General features: G+C 50.7%; 1 protein-coding gene and 1 pseudogene across 2 annotated transcripts in view; one reads left to right on the plus strand and one right to left on the minus strand.

Moving 5' to 3' along the window:
* Positions 1–807: 807 nt before the first annotated feature.
* LOC149366271 (uncharacterized) lies at positions 808–3537 on the minus strand. The gene is made up of 3 exons (XM_089570037.1): positions 2967–3537; positions 1729–2345; positions 808–984 (listed from the first exon to the last, which is right to left on the minus strand). Exons 1-3 carry the CDS (start codon positions 3535–3537, stop codon positions 808–810), a joined length of 1365 nt encoding a protein of 454 aa, XP_089426163.1.
* Positions 3538–12764: 9227 nt separating this feature from the next.
* Positions 12765–19467, plus strand: part of LOC149366272 (uncharacterized) — a 33409-nt pseudogene continuing 26706 nt past the window's right edge. The window contains exon 1 of the transcript XR_016283692.1: positions 12765–12946. The product of XR_016283692.1 is annotated as an uncharacterized LOC149366272 (transcript). The remainder of the gene's footprint in view (positions 12947–19467) is intronic.

The following is a 19467-nucleotide window of genomic DNA, read 5'->3' on the forward strand; positions in this document are numbered from 1 at the left end:
TGAGCTCGCGACCGAACATGAGTGCGGCTGGCGTTCTGCCCGTCGTCGCTGAAATCGTTGTGTGCTGCTTGAGCAGAAATCGAGCCAGTCTGCACGCGAATGTTCCAAACTGGTCCTTGGCCAAAGCCTGCTTCGTCTCGAAAACCATTCTTTCGGCTTGCCCATTAGTGGCTGGATGATAGGGCGCACTCGTAATGTGCGTCACCCCGTTCTTCTTTAGGAAATTTTCCATTTCCGTAGAAACAAAGGACGGGCCGTTGTCTGTTACCAGCCTTTCGGGAAGGCCGAACGTCGCGAACAGGTTTCGTAGTTCCTCGATCAAAGTCGATGACTGTATGTTTCGCATGCAGTGCACTTGGAGCCATTTGCTGTACGCGTCGACAACAATTAGCAGCATCCTTCCTTCCACGGGGCCCGCGAAGTCAGCGTGGATTGTGTGCCATGGTGCTGTCGCGCGCTTCCAATCGGGAGGTGGTGCCTTGGGTGGCGCTCTTTGATGCTGGCAGCAAGCCGAACACCTTTTGACCAGGTTCTCGATGTCTTTGTCGACACCGGGCCACCAGAAATAGCTTCGAGCGCATGCCTTCATAGCAACTATGCCCCTGTGACCAGAGTGTGCCGCGCCGAGCACGTCTTTCCTCGCTATCGCCGGAACGACCAGTCTGATACCTCTAAGAAGGCAACCTTCTTGTAGCGAAAGCTCAGGTCCAAGCTTAGTGAACGCCGAAAATTCCTGTTTTGGCAACCTGTGCAGCTCTCCAATAGCGACAGCTCTCACTACGCGGGATAGTAACGGGTCTTCCTGGGTCATTTCCGCGAGTTGACGTGGGGAATTTCCAAGCTTGGCGTGGAAACCAGCATGAGCACATCTCCAGGTGGGCATGGTTCATCTACCTGGGCGGGCAGTGGCAGCCTGCTGAGTGCGTCAGCATTTTGGTGCAGGCGTCCAGGCCTGTACACCAAATCGTAGTCGTACGTGGCTAGCTTTAAACACCATCGGGTCATCCTAGGTGAGAGCACCTGAGGTAACTGTTTCTTTTCTCCCATGATGCCCAGGAGCGGTTGGTGATCCGTTAATACGGTCACGTGCCGGCCAGCGATATACTGGTGAAAGTGGCTCACGCCATAAACCACCGCGAGACCCTCCTTGTCCAGCTGGGAGTAGTTTTTCTCCGCGCTTCCCAAAGTTCGCGACGCGAAAGCAATGGGAGCCTCTCTGCCGGACGCATCTTTCTGAGCGAGAATTGCGCCGACGCCATATGGTGACGCATCCACGGACAGAAGGAGAGGCTTTGTCTCGTCATAATGCGCAAGCACTGTTGAAGATCGTATCAACCTCTTAAGCGCATCGAACGCAGTCTGGTGCTTTTTCTCCCACGCCCAGGGCCTGTTCTTCTCAAGGAGCTTGTATATATCTGCGGCAACCGTAGCTCTGTTCTTCAAAAACCGATCATAGAATGCTAGGAGCCCTAGGAAGGCCTGCAGAGAGGTCTTGTCAGTCGGTTTAGGCGCGTGAAGGATTGCCTGGACCTTTTCCTCGGTCGTGTGGACACCCTTAGCGTCAATCTTGTGTCCTAAGAACTCGACTGAGCTTATGCCGAAGCGGCATTTCTCTTGCTTGAGGCACAACCCTTTCTCGCTTATCCTCGACAGGACTTGGTCCAGACGTTGCGCATGCTCTGTAGTGTCTGTCCCACTGACAATGATATCGTCAAGGTAAACACTCACCCCTGGAATTCCTGCTAGTGTTGTCTCCGTCATACGCTGGAAGATGGCAGGAGCAGCAGATATTCCGAAAGGCAGCCGGTTCACCCTGAACAATCCCTTGGTGGTGTTGACGGTGAGCAATGCGGCTGTCTCGTCGTCGACCTTGAGCTGTTGATAGGCCTGGTAGAGGTCAAGCGTTGAGAAGACGGTGCCACCCCGCAACTTTGCGAATACCTCCGCGGTTGTCGGTAGCGGGTACGCCGTCTTCTTGACCACTGCGTTTACCGTGCTCCTGTAGTCGCCGCAAACGCGAAATGTGCCGTCCCTTTTGCGCACCCACACTAAAGGTGTGGCCATCACGGCATGTTGCGTCGGCTCCAAGATGCCTTGCTTTTGCAGACGGTCGAGCTCTTCCTCCATTGGCTCTTGGTAGGCTAGAGGTACTGGACGTGCCTTACAGAACTTTGGCTTTGCGCCTTCTTCCAAGTCCAAATGAACCAAAGGTCCCACGTAGCCGTCGATGTCTTGTTTGAATACAGCAGGATGGCGTGCGAGAACCTCCCGGAGCTTTTCACTTGGCTCAGCTACCTGGTTAATTCCCTGCACGCAGATGTGCAGCGCCGAAAACCAGTCACGTCCTAGCAAGTTGCAGCCAGTTCCTTTCATCACCAGCAGGGGTAGCACACATTCCTTTGATTTAAATCGCACACGAACTTGTGCTGATCCGAGGGTGCGAAGTTCCTCTCCCGACCAAGTACGTAGGTCAAGGGGTTCTCTCGAAAGCTTCGGGGCGTTCGTTGGCCATGTTTGGTGGTAAACAGCCTCGCTGATCAGAGAACATGATGCACCCGTGTCGACTTCGAACGTTAGGTGCCTTCCCTCGACTTCAACGACAACAAGGTATTTGGGGCAGGGTTTTCGCCCACTTACTGCGTGAAGCTCGTAGCATGGATCGCTGTGCGTAGTGTCGTTGCTCGCGGACTGAGCGCTCACACTGTGCGTTCCTTGCCTGGTGTTAGACTTGTCTCCCTTGCTTTTCTTCTTCCGAGTGATGCAAGCGTTCTCGATCTGACCCTTCTTGGAACAAAAGCGGCATTGAGCTGTCCTGAACTTGGAGGTAGCAGCGTCGTGCAAGCCGTCACATCGGTAGCAACGCCGTTGCTGCGGTGCGTTCTTGCATTCCTTTGTGGGTTGAGAAGTCTTGTGCACTTCTGCGGAGCTCGTCGCTCCCTTGAGTCCTCGCTGCTGCCTTGACGCACTTTCTGATGACAGTGCCAGGTCCAAAGCACGTTGGAACGTCAAATCTTTCTCCGCGAACAGTCTCTGTTGCAGGTGCTCGTCGCGGATCCCGCACTCGAACCTGTCGCGAAGCATGACGTCCTGGGGCAGCATGGTGGGGTTCGTTACGACGGCTGTATCGCTTTCTGTCGGATGCCTCGATGTTGCAGACGTTGTTGTTAGCACCCCAAAGTTGCAATCGGCTGTCAAACCTCTGAGGGCTGCGACGTAGCTGCTGATCGACTCCTCCGGCAGCTGGTCACGTCGCTGAAAAACGTACCGGCTGTACAGCTCAGATGGTCTGGGATCGAAGTGCGTCTGGAGAAGTGTGACCAGATCTTCATAGCTGACTTCTCCAGGAGTCTTCGGTGCGACCAGCGCGCAGGCAGTCTCGAAGGTGTCGGCTCCCCATAGCGTCAGGAGGAGCGCGCGCTTCTTTGCTTCGTTGGAGACGTCATTTGCCACGAAGTAGAAGGCGAGGCGCTGTATCCACGATGACCAATTCTTGCCGTTAAAAGGCTCGATGCCACCGTGTAGTCCTCCAGTAGCCATCGGTGACACTTCGAACTGCGTGCGTTCTAGATCCTACTTCTCGTCGCCAGTGTTAATGGTTGTGTTAGTTCGGGGCGTGGGAGCCCCGCATGCGAGGAACCTCTCAAGGCAGTTGCTGGGTGTAGTGTGGGGGTTTATTACCGTAGAGGGAGAGAGAGAGAGAGCGAGGGTACAAGAAAGCACTTCCGCTGCTGTGGAATGCAGACGATCACGGTAAGGCAATGGGGAACGCGCCAGTCGACGGGGCTGTGGGGACCAGATGTCGTCGGGGGAGACAGACGCATGCTTGCTTTTGTGGGAGCGGCCGGCCCGCGCCCGTTTCCTGGAAGCGGGCGGCGAGCATGCGCGGAGGAGGCAAGGGCTGTTGGCGCGGCCTGGCCTCGCTTGGTCGACGAACACGACACCTAACATCAACTCACAAACGCAAGAGGCGGAGATTCCTCATGTTGAAAAAATCAGAATTTTAGGCATGATTATACAAAGCAACGGGTATAACGGTGATGCAATAACTAAGAAGGAAAACTGCGCGCAACAAACGATGCGACTCATACGTAAAGCGGATTGCCAACAGGACACACGGCATGAAAGAGCAGAATCTCCTACGGCTGGTACTGACGTTCGTAGTTAGCCGTATCTCGTATGCTGCCCCCTTGCTTGATCTTAAAATTTCACAAATGGAAAAGATAAATGGAATTATCAGGTGGTGCACGAAACAAGCTCTAGGATTGCCCATCCGTAAATCTACTCATCGCCTCCTATAGAGAGGCATGCATAATACCCTGGAAGAAATTACGGAAGCAGTGAGAACCTCCCAAATCGAACGCTTAGCCGGGACCACAACCGGCAGGGCCATTCTAGAAAGACTCCATCTGAGCTGAGATAACAGAACAACCGTCAAAGTTGACATGCTCAGAGAAATTCGGTACAATATAGTTGTACCCCCATTACCCAGGAATATGCATCCTATTTATCACTCAGTGCGCCAGACCAAACGGGCAGAGGCGCTAGAGAAACGCTTCAGCTGCTACAAAGACGAGGACGTGGTCTACGTGGATGCCGCTAAGTATGGTAAGAACAAGATGACCCTCGCGGTCGTCAATAATAAACAACTCCTCACAATAAGTGCCTCCATACTCTCGGGTAACCCAGAGACTGCAGAGGAAGCTGCCATAGCACTGGCTTGTGTAGGCACAGTGACTCCAAAGTGACTCCAAAGTTGCCATACTAAATTTCAGCAGGGGCCGGGTCTCCCCTCTAACGAATACAATTCTAAGCCGTCATGTAATAGACCGGAAAATTACACTAGTCTGGACACCAGCACATGCATCCGTGCCTGGTAATGAGACGGCCTACGAGTTCGCGCGAGGCTTTTCCTTCCGGGCGGACCCGAGCGAGGTGGTCCTTACAGACAGGGATCGCATGGTGACATACAGGGAAATTACACAGCACTATCGTTTGCAATGAGCTAGACTTCATCCAGCGGATAGATCCTTGTCCAGATACCAAGCCATCAACTGGCGCCGGTTACAAACTTACATCTTTCCAAACCCGGCCCTCTGAAGTCTTATGTACCCAGGGCAATTTTCAGACTAATGCGCAAACTGCGAACTTAGGGCCACCTTGGACCACATACTATGGGAATGTCCTCATGCCCCCCGGGAGGGACGAGGTGTAAACACGAATGATCAATGGGAGACCTTACTACTGAGCTCCGACCCGGCGACTCAGTTACAACTCGTCCGACTGGATGAAGCCGCCGCCGAGAGTCAAGACCTTTCGGCCGTCGTCTAGGCGGGTAGCCCTCTGGCTACCCTCCTTCTGTTGGACCTTAAAAGTTTTCGTATCCTATTCTATCGCGCGTGAAAGGGATGAACAAAGAAGAAAAGGTTGATGGGGCCTCCTGTTCGGCTTGGTGCTCTCTGCTGCTCCCTGCTAGGAACTATTCACCTACCGCTTGTAAATGAATGTAAATAGTATTTCCCCGTAGCAGTATTTTGTACTCATGAATGCATTACAAATATGTAGGAAAAAACATTCTGAAATTTCATGCTTGGTATTGGAAATATATTGTTAAAATTTGCCAAAAACGCCTCACTTAAAGCATACATCGAACACGTTTCAAATGTATGAAAAAATATCTGTGCAGTTTTAGCATCTTGTCAATGTATTGAAAGTATGCTTCCCTTACGGCAAGGTTCGAGTGTCCACCGGAAGATGCGAAACGGTTTTGGCGCGAATTTCGTTTCCTAAAAAGAATTCAAAAGCAGACGATACCTTTCTCTCTCCTATTCGTCTGCCTTCCTTTGGCATGACAGAATTTTCTTAGCTTCCCGTTTCAAATAATCGGCACTGCATAGCTTTGCAGACGACACCCTGATTTTCGCTTCGCTCCGGTATGAGGCAAAGTAAAAACAGACTGACACACGATCAATGGCGACGATGTATAAGATTGATGCAGAGTTGTATCTGCTAGCATTGCAGTTCCTGCTGTGTGACCCATCTGCGGTTTCACTGAATTCTGGTCATGGCGCTTGGCTGCTGGACCGAAAGACGCGGGTTGGATCCCGGCCGCGGCGGTCCAATTTTGATAGAGAAGAAATTTTAGAGACCCGTGTAGCGTGCGATGTGAGAGCAAGAGCCCCAGGTGGTAGAAACTTCCGGAGCCCTTCACTACGGCGTCCCTCATAGCCTGAGTCGCTTTGGGACGCTAACCCCCCATAAAACCAAACGAATCAAGCGTCTTTTGTGACCGGGCCTGCGTAAGGCACCGGAGTGCAGCCGTGGCAAGTGCAGAGCTCGCGCCCAACGAGCGGCAGCGTTCCGTGCCGTGCACGACAGCGTCTCATCGAAGGCACATCGGAAAGAGCAGGATAATTGCGGAGGACGCACCATGGCGTCGAACGCGTTTAGAGATCACGCCATCCTCCTCAATCGCGAGCTCGACGCCTCGCTTCGCTTTTCTTTCCTTAAAATCATTTTTTTTTTTTTGTCACCAGCACGTACATGTCCCGGAAGGCAAGGAAATTGCACGGGTCTGCCTACTGACACGAGCTGAGCCACAACCGCCGTCAGTCACGTGCGGAGGAGTTGAAAGATAGGAGAGGAGAGAGAGTGAAAGAACAGAAGCGCGTGGCAACAACCGCCTCCTCCGCCGAAGCTATATAGCCGAAGCGATGGCGTCGCCTCTAACCGATGCCCCCCCCCCCCCCCCCCACCCTTCCTACCATTGCAGGCAACTCGCTCGTCTCTCGTGCACACGCAAAGAACTAATAGATAAAAAGCGTGTTGGACCTTTGGTTGGGCAGACGACAGCGTTCGCCAAACGCCGCGAGCGTCCGGTCGCAACGCTTTTACTGTGTATTTTTGCTTTGTTTTTTGTCTTTTTTTTCCCCACCGAGCTCCGCGTGGACACCGTGCAGCGCGTAGGTTAGCTGTGGCCTCTTTCGGAGCTTGCAACGAACGCTGGTTTCAACGGGCCTGGCATAACCAGGGTTTCTGGCGACGGGCTTTGCGAGTCTCGCTAGAATTGATTTTTGGCGAGTACTAAGGTTGTTGAAAAAGGTTTGGTTTATGGGGGTTTAACCACCAAACCGACTCGGGCTATGAGGGACGCCGCAGTGAATGGCTCTGGAAATTTCGACCACCTGGGGTTCTTTAACGAGCGCTGACATCGCATAGTACGCGGGCCTCTAGAATTCCGCCTCCATCGAAATTCGGCCGCCACGGTGGGCGTCAAACCCACGTCTTTTGGGTCAGCAGCCGAGCGCTTTAACCACAGAGCCACCGCGGCGGCAGGTTTTCGGAAAAGATTCGGTAAACTTGGCTCCTCAGAGGCCTTGCTGTCTTTGATGCGGCATCAGGAATTTGACAAAGTCAAACTTAAAAACAGTACCAAATGTCACTTTAAATCCCTTCGCTCGGTAAGCGCCATTTTTCACCGAAGTTGCAAACCTAAGATTCACAGTGCTCTTCAATACAGAGGATCCTTCCGAAATGTCTTTAAAAATTACCAGGGAGACTGAACACAGTTCTTCCCAAGGGGTTTTTTTTTTTTTCATCCTTCGATCGAACGAAAAGCCCGCCACTCCTATAAAGCAGTTCCTTACACACAAGGTGAAGAGTCTGAGTGTCATCTCTAGCATCTTACACTTGCTGTACACTGCTTCCTGACAGAAAAAAACAGTGTCTAAGATTCTACGGAATCAATTTAAATTGTTAGGCGGGCAATATTGGACAATTGCAAGGCACTGCCGTAGAAATATCGAAGGTAAATAAATTGCCCTGATTCGCAGCACAAACTTCCTTTTCAACTACTTCCATCGTTCGAAACGACTGGCTGACTGCCATATAAAAACAGTGGGGAACGTTTCTGGCGGCAGCAAAAACGTTCACAAGAAAATGTGAGCCTGGCGAAGATCTCAACAGATATGTTGACCGTCATAGACGAATCTTACAGTATAGGAAAAGATTACTTGTCCACAATTTCCGGGGCTGTTAGAAATGTCTGCCCAAAGCGCAGCACTTTAAGTGAGTGCCATACACCCGGCGCTAAAATTTAGTCGTGAATATAATTTTTTTTTGCTGAAATTAAGTACATCGGTTTACTTTTTCAGCACGTGAAATGTTCTGAGTTGAAAATGTTTGTGTGTGCTGAGGTTCTTGCGTGACCTCTTAATTTGTCCGCAGAGGCTTACTTTAGCTGCTGTGGTTCGAGCCCTGAAGTGATTAAAGGGGTCCTTCCACGGTTATTGCACGTTAAAGATCCCCGGGTGGTAAAAAATATTCCGGAGACACGGCAGTAGAGGTAGACAAAGTAGCCGTTGCTCTGGCAGTGGAGGAGTGCTATTTGGAGGTAGCTTCATAGGCACACCGTTTCCCTGGAATGGCGTTCGGCTGCAAATATCGAGGACGCGGAATAAAAGCCCTGCCAGTGCAGCTATGTTTTCATCGAAGCGAAATGCAGACGTCCTTGTGGGTGCTCTGGGACATCGGTGCCTGCCAGCGAAACCGAATTGCTCTTAAGACGAAGCCTTCCAATATGGCGGCCCTTTTTTCTTTCTTCTTAAACTTCCTCCCCCTCGTTTCCGTGAAGCGGTTCGGCGTCCATAGAAAGAGCGGCAATTAACAGCGCCTTTCCTTTAATGATAAAACATGCTCCATTGTGCTTTTTTTTTCGTAGTTAAACCGCAGGTAACTTTTTTTTCCGAGCGCTCAAAAATTGGTGCAACCGTGGCCTCAAATCAACAGTGCCTATTATTTCGTTTCATGTTGAGCCCAGCAAGTTGTCGAAGTCGAGAGCGATCCACTACGACTCCTGTCTCACTCTTTTTTCGTCCACTCCCACATTCCTGCGTTCCTTCACGGCGCGGTTGAGGTGTCCAGCAAGAAGTGAGAGAGGCGCCATTTTCTTTCCCGAAACACCACTACTCAAACCAACCTGAGCACGCCTCCTTCTCTAACAGTGGCGGCTCCTCGGTAATCGCGAGCCAGTGAAGATACACCGGAGAGCTTGAACCCCGTCGCTATCAATATGTCAACGTCAGAGCCGCGGCTTAATACGGCATCGAAGCCAGAGAGCCATGGTCGCTTCAGCTACAGTTTCTGATACGACCGTCTAAGGTGAACCCACATTGATGGGCAAATAAATTCTGGAACTCGACTCAATCTCAAACGATAGCCGACGGAGCTTGGGGTACACCTCGAAGCTTAGAGAACAAATCATGACGATCTTCATGACTGGTCATGCCACAGGAATCTTCTCAATGTAACAAAAAGCCACCCAGCATGGGGCCCCGTAAGCGGAACACTTTCGGTTCTTTAAGGGAATAAAAGATCCTGAAGACGTCTCAACATGCGGGAACACAGAAAGAATTGAAAAAAAAAAACAGCGCTAATAAAGAGAAACCGAACAGGTGTCTGTTAAGCAAATCCCTCTATGACACCTGTATGGGTTCCACACCGAGGTCCAATAAATGTTGATGCCGCCATATTCTTTCCCTCCCGCGGTGGCCGAGTACTTAAGGCGCTAGTCTACTGTCCGGTACACGCGGGTTTTAATCCGACCGCGGCGCCCGCATTGAGATGAAGGCGAAACGCAACAAGCGTCCGTGTGCTGTGCGACGCCAGTGCACGTTAAAGATCGCCAGGTGGTCGAAATTATTCCGGACATCTCCACTACGGCATCTCTGTATTCCTTTCATCTTTCACTCCAACCGTTATCTCTTCCCTTATGGCGCTGTTCGGTGGTGGTGGTGAAAAACTTTAATCAAAGAGAGCTTGAGGGTTAAAAAAAAATAAAAATAACCCTGCTGCATGGTCGGTATCCTAAGTCCTGGACACCGCATGACGAGGCCCCGTCTCGCGCCCGCTTGACCAGAGCCCTTTGGGACTCCAGTGTGGAGCAGTTGAGGAGGGCAGTCTCCCTTGCCTCTCGGGTGGGGGTGGGGGAGGGGGGAAGGTGAGGATTCTGAGTGCATGCCCACACCATGTGAAAGATATCGCATATATCTCCACAGTGCGGGCAGCGCCCATCTGTGTTCGGATCGAAGTGTTTTGCTATTGCAGGACAGAGAAGGGTTCCTGTCTGCAGGCGCCGCAGAGTTCGCTCCTCCGCCTTACTCAGCCCCTTGGCAGGTGCCGGGTAGAGACGGTGGCTGTCGCAATAATAAATTAGGATTTCGCGGAACCGCAGAAGCGGTTTATGAGCTTCTGAGCCATGAGAGCTAGGATGAGGAGCCCGGTGTGTGAGCGCTCGGGCGGCAGCATCAGCGGCCTCATTGCCTCGTAGACCCTGGTGGCCAGGAGCCCAGATCACTTTTGTGCGAGTTGGATCGGCGAGAGCGCGTCTTAGAATTTGCGAGGCCAGAGGTGATATTTCGCCTGCAAGATAATGTTTACAGGCCCGGCGAGAGTCTGTGATAACCGTTTTCGATTTTGGATCGGCGGCAGCGAGAGCTATTGCGACTTCCTCCGCTCGTGTTGAATTTGGGGCCCGAAAAGATAGCCCATCGACATTCATTCCCCGGTGGACTACGGCAGCCGTGAAGAATCTCGCGGGCGACGGCCCTGTGATGTCCACGTAATAGACGCCCTCTCTATAGCCATATTGCCTCTCAAGCGTGCGAACCCGCGCTTGTCGTCTGCCTTCATATGAAGCGATGTCCATGTTACGCGGGAGCGGAGCGACCAAGAGCATGTGGCGCCACAGCACCGGGATTGTTCTCCGTCCCCTCTGGTATGCATGTGTGTTGGATGTGTAAGCGGTTTAGCAGGCGGCGCCCAGGCACCGTCTGCGATAGCCGCGTATATTGGTTCATGAGGTGGGCCTCCCGCAACTCCTGATAGGAGTTTACCACTCCCAACGCCTTCAGTTTAGCGTTGGAGGTAGCCACCGGGAGGTCCAGTGCTCGCTTTGTTGCCTTCCTGATGATGGCGTCAATGCGCTCGTCTTGTTGTTTGGTGGTGCGTAGGTACGGCACGGCGTAGAGGATCCGGTTGGTCACGAAGGTGACCAACCGAAGGTGACCAAGGTGACCAGGGTGACCAACGAAGGTGACCAAGGTGAAATATGTGACAGTTACTGCGCAACTTTCTTTCGTCAAATCCAATGTTCGACTAGTGTCTACTGAGATATGCGAGACAGTTAATGCGTAATTTCCTTTCCTCAAATACAATTTTCATTTTCTTCATTAAGGCCCCTCTTTCTTCTTTCACTCCACTTCCTCCCTTCCTATACAGTGCGGCTCAGGTGTCCACCGAGATGACGGAGAATTACAGCCCCATTTCCTTTCCTTAAAAAGCGTTGCGTTCAAAGGGCAACGCATCGCGCCGAACAGGTGGTGGCGTTCCGTGGAGTCCCTGGCAGCGCTACAGCACGCTGTCGCGTTCCACTCCTAAAGACGAAGCTTAAGCGTCATTAATTAGCAGTTAATTAATGCACCAACAAAATGTGAAGTGAACAATCGCGTAGCAGAATGCAGCACTCAGGCTTTCGCCTTTCAGCACTTTAGCCGCTAAAGTTCCTCGTAATTTATTCCTTTCATCTTTCACTCCAACCGTTATCTCTTCCCTTATGGCGCTGTTCGGGGGTCCACCCAATATGTCACAGTTAATGCGTCATTTCCTTTCCTCGAACACCAATTTTCAACTTTTTTATATCCATGTTTTCAATGCTTTTTCTTCGTACCAATGATCTACGGTTGCATCTAAAGGTCGCGCATTTCGTGCATCCGTTCTGAAGTATTTGCGCAGGTAACATCAAGAACCAAGCATGATTGAAAATATTTTCACATGCAATGTCGCCGGTCTTGACGTATTAATAATATCTTTATTTGAGCCGTAAGATAACTTTAGATGCAGCCTGTCTTCCGACAGGCAGACTATGATACCTCGGAACAACCTTCGGCGATCAATTTCGCAGTTTTATGTAGTATTACCGAGCGAATGTTGTCACTTCACAGCACTAATTAGCTGCATCTTTTAGTGTTACACCACGAAAGTAATATACCTTTTTATTTTGCCTCGAAAATGCAGCCGTCCCCGCCATATGCTTCCGTTGACACATGGCATTAAAATTTCATTCCGTGTTTTTTTTTTTATTAGGTTTCGTCGATATCCTTAAAATATTGGCCAACCAACAAAGACACCATGGCGCTGAGAAACGCAATTTTCTGTAATTAAAGCGGAATATTAATTAAAAAACAATAGCAGATTACCAGAACTGTCACAAAAACCATCTCTAAACACTCGTTAAAGCTGCACCAGGTTGCACGGAAAAGAACGCAGACCATTGAAATCAGCTTTCGTTCCCTTTCCATATATGGGCATGGCTCCCTCGCGCTGGTACAGGTGTCCACCTAGAGTTCAACGCTTGGTGATGCCGCGCCGCTCCTAACGCGCTTCTTTTTATCTTTATTTGTTTACGCGTGCGTTGGGAAGGCGCAATTTTTTTTCGAAGGGGACCTACACATTCTCCAAGGCTGGTGCTGGAAAGTCTTTTTTAGTTATTAGCTATTTTGATTAGTTATTAGTTTAACTTCGCCCGATAGCGCTCGGAACGTTAATGAGCGAGACTTGCACACGCCCGGGAGGAGGAAAAAGGAACGCGGGGTGCCGTCTGCAAAGCCGGGCTAGAAGGCAGATAGAAGAGGGAAAGGAGGGAAGACACCTTTATATGGAATTGTTCACAGAGACAGTCCTCATAGCTTGACGGACTCTATAAGCGGACGGTTGACCGCACAGATACGTCTCCCATTTGGTACCCTTGTGTCGCTGTTTACGGATTCGGTAACGATGGACGACGACGACAGGACATGGGACGGCGACGACTACAAGCCGACGAAAAAGCGGAGGCAATTGTCTGCGGCCAGGAAGCCGAAGCGTAGAGGGCGACGACCAGCCAAGCCTCGCGGTGAGTGATGCAGGACGGCCAGCCGCCATGTTGACCTACTTTCTCGTCCTCCCCGGGTTGTCAAGGTCACCGGGACAAGGTCGCGCTAAGCCTATCTGTACGGTGTCCGCAGTTCACTGTATCCGCGGAGTGTTTCGCGCTTTGGCGTGGTTATTTAGGCGCGGCTCTTATTGGCGCTCGCTCGCGCATTTGCGCGGGTGCTTGTGATGGTATTTCACTGGCGCCCGCTCAGCTGAGCGAGTTCGCGAGGGCTCGCATGGCGCGAGCCATCCCCTGCTCAGCGAGGGCGCGTGACGGCCGTGGTTCTTCGAACATGGCGTGAAGATGTGAGGCCGCCATGTTTGGCGCTCCGGGCAGGCATAATTTTTTTTTGTTCAGCGAGATTGGCCACGTTCTGCATTAGTTTGTATAATATTATTACTTTTCGTCACATTGTGACGTGACTTATTCGTTAAATTTAGTGAAGGACGCTATTTAGTTTGATTTATTTAGTTATTTGATTTATTTTTCTGGCTCATTGATTGGTTGGTTGGTTCATTGAGCGATGAATGAATCATCACTGACTTATTCAGCTGATCATGTCTAATAATTTATCGATTCATTGATTGATTTTATTGATTAGTTGAGTGATATTATTGATATACTGATCGACTGATTGATTGGGGCGCGTGGCGCTAGCCATCCCCTGCTCAGCAGGGGCGCCTGACGGCCGTTCTTCTTCGAACATGGCGTGAGGATGCGAGAGCGCCATGTTTGGCGCACCTGGAAGGCATAATTTTTTTTAAAGCATGAAATGCTTTTAGCCCCCGTTGTCGGCAGTGTGGTGACGTCACGCCGAGACCGAGAGCCATCATCCGGACACTGAAATCCACTCATCCGGGCATTGAAATCCACTCATCCGGGCATTGAATTCCAGTCATCCGGGCACTGAATTCCAGTCATCCGGGCACTGAATTCCAGTCATCCGAGCTCTGAAACGAGAACATCCGGGCACCGTACGAGACTTAACGAGATTTAACGAGACACTGTAAGCCCTCCTACGCGACCGGCATGCAAGCGCCGGCTGGTCTCCAAAGGAGTCACAAAAAATAACTGCTGCCAGTGCCTTCTCAATGTTTATCACGATATCAGTCGCTGTGCGTTTGATAATGCACGGAATTATAATTTCCGATTTCTAATAACGCGGGCAAAAAGCACATAAATGCCACGATACACTTCGTTGTCATGCGTGATCTCTTAGAGGCTTCGCGCATCGAAGCAAAGCCGCGCAGGCGCACAGGGGCCCGGGGGAGAAGCGCTGCGTTCAAATGGCAAGGCATCGCGCTGAACGGGTGGTGGCGTTCCTCCCTTCCTGTACGGTGTGGTTCGGGTGTCCACCGAGATGACATTAGGCCCGTAAACATTTCATGCTTACTCTACTCTCGGTTACGATAGAGGCAGATTTTTTGTTAAGCGAGATTGGCCGCGTTCTGCATTAGTTTGTATAATATTATTACTTTTGGTCACATTGTGACGTGACTTATTCGTTAAATGTAGTGAAGGACGCTATTTAGTTTGATTTATTTAGTTATTTGATTTATTTTTCTGGCTCATTGATTGGTTGGTTGGTTCATTGAGCGACTGAATGAATCATCACTGACTTATTCGGCTGATCGTGTCTAATAATTTATCGATTCATTGATTGATTTTATTGATTAGTTGAGTGATATTATTGATATACTGATCGACTGATTGATTGGTGCGCGTGGCGCTAGCCATCCCCTGCTCAGCAGGGGCGCCTGACGGCCGTTCTCCTTCGGACATGGAGTGAGGATGCGAGAGCGCCATGTTTGGCGCACCTGGAAGGCATAATTTTTTTTTGTTCAGCGAGATTGGCCACGTTCTGCATTAGTTTGTATAATATTATTACTTTTGGTCACATTGTGACGTGACTTATTCGTTAAATTTAGTGAAGGACGCTATTTAGTTTGATTTATTTAGTTATTCATTTTTCTGGTTCATTGATTGGTTGGTTGGTTCATTGCGCGACTGAATGAATCATCACTGACTTATTCGGCATATCGTGTCTAATAATTTATCGATTCATTGATTGATTTTATTGATTAGTTGAGTGATATTATTGATATACTGATCGACTGATTGATTGGTGCGCGTGGCGCTAGCCATCCCCTGCTCAGCAGGGGCGCCTGACGGCCGTTCTCCTTCGGACATGGACTGAGGATGCGAGAGCGCCATGTTTGGCGCACCTGGAAGGCATAATTTTTTTTTGTTCAGCGAGATTGGCCACGTTCTGCATTAGTTTGTATAATATTATTACTTTTGGTCACATTGTGACGTGACTTATTCGTTAAATTTAGTGAAGGACGCTATTTAGTTTGATTTATTTAGTTATTCATTTTTCTGGTTCATTGATTGGTTGGTTGGTTCATTGCGCGACTGAATGAATCATCACTGACTTATTCGGCATATCGTGTCTAATAATTTATCGATTCATTGATTGATTTTATTGATTAGTTGAGTGATATTATTGATATACTGATCGACTGATTGATTGGTGCGCGTGGCGCTAGGGGGAGGAAGGGAAAACTTTTTTTACACTAATGGTTTTTCCTGCGGTTTGGGGGCATCTTCAGAGACTTCTTGGTTCTACCCCCAGGAGCCTTCTCTGTCGAAGTCGTCCGCCTCTAATCAGTGGTCGGTTGCCCTCAGTCCAGGGCTCCGCTGGCCACATGCCGCCCGTTGAGCTCGCTGTACCAGACCTTGTTGGTCTTCGCAGCGGTCGCTGGACAGCAGAGTCTCCCACTGCTCCGCCCTCGGGTTTTGTACTTTGGGGACCACGTCTATGTTTTGGCAGGCCCATGTGATGTGGTATAGTGTAGGTTTTTCGTCGCACCAGGGACATTTGTTCGTGTATATCGTAGGGTGCATTTTGTTTAGTATATGCAGGTTTGGGAAAGAGCCTGTTTGTAATTGTCTCCAAGTGACAGCTTCCTCTCTGCTGAGAGATTTGTGCGGTGGGGGATATCGCATTCTTCTGCCTCTATAGTTTTGTAGTATGGCCGAGTATTCCCTGGGTGCTGGCGCGAGTTCCGCGGTCTCGTCGGAAGCTCGGAAAGTAATGTATCCTCGAGCTATCCTGTCGGCCTCTCGGTTCCCTGCCACCCCCGTGTGCCCCGGTACCCACACAATTTTGTGTCGGATCTTGTCGTTTTGTTCTTCCCGGTTTTTAATTCTGTCACTCGCTGCGAGGAGTATACGGAGCGCGTGACGCCCTATCCTGCCATTCATGTAATTTCGGCAGGCTGTTTGAGAGTCCGTAAGTATTGTTAGTGACCGCCCGGTTCTATAGCCCTCCGCCAACGCTAGAGCAACGGCTACTTCCTCGGACTCTGCAGCTGTGCAGCCTCGGAGAGACGCGCTGGTCATTTCGCGTAAAGACGAATCGACCACCGCCGCTACAGCGATTTTGGTATCTCCTCCTCTCCAAGACGCGTCTGTATACACGGTCCTGGCTTGAGGAGCGTATGTTTTCTCGATGAATTCGGCCCTCGCTTCTCTTCTGCCTCGATGGAGGTTGGGATCCATGTTTTTTGGTATTGGCGCTACCTTGAGGGTCTTGCGAAGCTCGTCGGGGATTGTTGCCGTCCTCGACATTTCTCGCATCTGCTCGCGGTATCCGAGCCTCTGCAGGAGCGCTCTTCCTGTCGTTGTTTGCAACAACCTGAGTTTTTGCGACTCAAGCTGCGCCTCTCGTAGCTCCTCAAAGGTGTTGTGTAATCCCAGGGCCATGAGTTTTTCTGTAGACGTGTTGCGTGGTAGTCGGAGCGCTGTCTTATACGCTTTGCGTAGCAGGGCATCCGCTTGTTGTATTTCATTTTTGTTGAGGCACTGGTAGGGTAGGCTGTACGTGATTCGACTAACTACTAGGCTTCTGAATAGTTTTAGTGTGTCTTCTTCACGCATGCCATGTCGCCTGTTGGTGATGCGGGTGATCATGCGTGCGACTTGTAGCGTTGTTGCTTTCAGTAGGGTAAAAGTGTGAGTACTGCGCTGGTTGGATTGAACCCACATGCCCAAAATCGCTACCATCGCTACCAAGCCCGGGACTGATGCATCGCATGTACCCCGAGACCTACCCGACCGATACGTGTAGAGTCTGCCGGAGGGAGCCGGCAGATGAGACGCACATCTTGTGGGACTGCATCAGAAATCCAAAAGAAGCAAGATCAGGAACAATCCCGCCGCGGCTGGAGGCAGCAGCGAAGAGCAACGACCATGACCAACAGCTATGGGCCGTCCAGCAGGTCCTCGGGGCGCTCGAAAGGCAGGGACCCAGCGAGCCGGCAACGGCGAGCGGAGACCCGCGCCGAGTAACGGCAGCCTCGTAGACGACGTAGGCCCTCGTCGGGGCGCGCGAGCGCCCAACTGCAGGCACAAATAAAGTTTACTCCAATCCAATCCAATATTGTTGTCTTTTCGGGTATGGGCGTCCCTTCTATGTAGACGTTGAGTTTTAGGTCCTCGTTGGTTGGGACGGTCCGGTTTTGCTTGCCTCTCCAGACTCTCAGCAGTTCCGATTTCTCGGTCGAGCATGAGAGTCCTCTTTCTGCGAGGTATTGCTCTACACAAGAGGCCGCTTGCTGTAGCCTTTCTTCCTTCTCTCCGAGACAGCCCGTGTTTGTCCAGACTGTTATATCGTCAGCATACATTGCATGCCTGATGCCTTCGATGTTTTCTAGTTTTCGAGCTAGGCCTATCATAGCGATGTTGAAGAGTAGGGGTGAGATAACTGACCCTTGGGGTGTTCCTTTGTTTGGAGTGCGAATTTTTTCCGATCGAAGGTCTCCTATGCCGATGGTGGCAGTTCTATCGGACAGGAAGGCTTTGACGAAGCCGTGGATTCTGCGTCCGCAATCCAGGTTGTCTAGGCCCGTAAGGATCGCTTCCTGGCTGACGTTATCGAATGCCCCCTTGATGTCCAGGGCCATTATGACATTTTCTCCCGTCCGAGGTACGTTTCGCAGGACATCTTCTTGTATTTGGAGGAGAACGTCCTGCGTCGAGAGCTTCGCTCTGAAGCCGAACATGGTATGTGGTACACAGTCGTTGTCTTCCATATAATTTTGCAGTCTGAAAGTCACAACCCGTTCGTAAAGCTTGCCAAGGCACGACGTGAGTGATATAGGCCTGAGGTTTTCAATTTGTAGCTTTTTACCAGGTTTAGGTATCGTTATTACTTCGGCGTGTTTCCAATCTTCGGGAACCGTCTCCGCCTCCCAATGTTTGTTAAGAAAGGTGACGAGCTCTTGTATGAGGTCGTCGCTCAGGTTGCGGATTAGGGCGTTGTCGATTCTGTCCGCTCCGGCTGCCGTGTTTCTGGTGGTGTTTCTTATGGCCGCGTAAACCTCTTCCACAGTTATGGGGCGGTCGAGTTTCTCGTTTTCGGCTCCTCGATACGTTCCTTGGTATCGCGGGGGGTTGTGATCGCCGAAACATTTTTCTCGTGCCTTCTCCAGTAGGGCGATGTCTGATCCCTCGAAGGAGTGGATGAACCGGTGGATGGCTTTATTGTTTTCTGATTTTATTTTGGTCGGATCGATTAGTGCTCTTAAGAGATTCCAGGTTCTGGCCGTGCCTAGAGTTCCCCTAAGTGAGTCGCTGAGTTGGTCCCAATTTTGTTTCGCGAGTTGCGTCGCGTATTCTTGCGCCTTTGCCGTAATTTCTGCTATCTTTAGTTTTAGTTTCCTGTTGTGTTTTTGCTTCCGCCATCTTTTGGTGAGACTGCGTCTCGCTTCCCATAGTCTGAGGAGGTGGGCGTCTACTTCAGGCGTTGCTGTCGTTCTCCTTATACTTTTTGTGCATCGTTGTCGCGTTTCTCTCAGCATGCCGCTCCATTCCTCCAGTGATTGGATACCGCCTTCAGATTTGTTGCAAGCCCCGCGAAACGCGTTCCAGTCAGTGATTTTCGCCTGTCCAATCTGGCGTCTTATGGTGTCGGATGCTATTCGTGTCCGGAGGATAAAGTGATCGCTGCCTAGATTTTCCATCATGTTTCCCCACGGTGACTCCCTGCTGTTCCTTACGAAGGTGAGGTCCGGGCATGTGTCCGTGCTCACGCTATTCCCGATTCTCGTGGGGGTCGCAGGATCTGTGATTAGACTGCAGCCGAAGTATTCCGCTACTTCCACTAATGTTCTTCCCTTGATATCTTGTTTCTGGTATCCCCAACTCCTGTCCATGGCGTTGAAATCTCCTACGATGATGAGTGCATTTTCTTTGGCCAGCTTGTGCGCTCCATAAAACAGTTCGAAGAGTTTGGCTTTTCTTTGTCTCGGCGGGCTGTACACGTTCAGTAAGAACGTGTTGCGTCCCTTTCGCTTTTTCGGAATAAGTTCAACAAGCGCGTGTTCAACGTCGGTGTCGGCGATGGTATCGTGCCTGATGGCGGTAATGGTTTTGCTGACTAGGACGGCCGCTTTACCTTCGTTTTGACTCTCGTAAACCTCGTACCCTTGTAAGGT

This window comes from Amblyomma mixtum, chromosome 1 (genome assembly GCF_055824585.1).
Source record: "Amblyomma mixtum isolate Tamu chromosome 1, ASM5582458v1, whole genome shotgun sequence".
Taxonomy (NCBI): Eukaryota; Metazoa; Arthropoda; class Arachnida; order Ixodida; family Ixodidae; genus Amblyomma; species Amblyomma mixtum.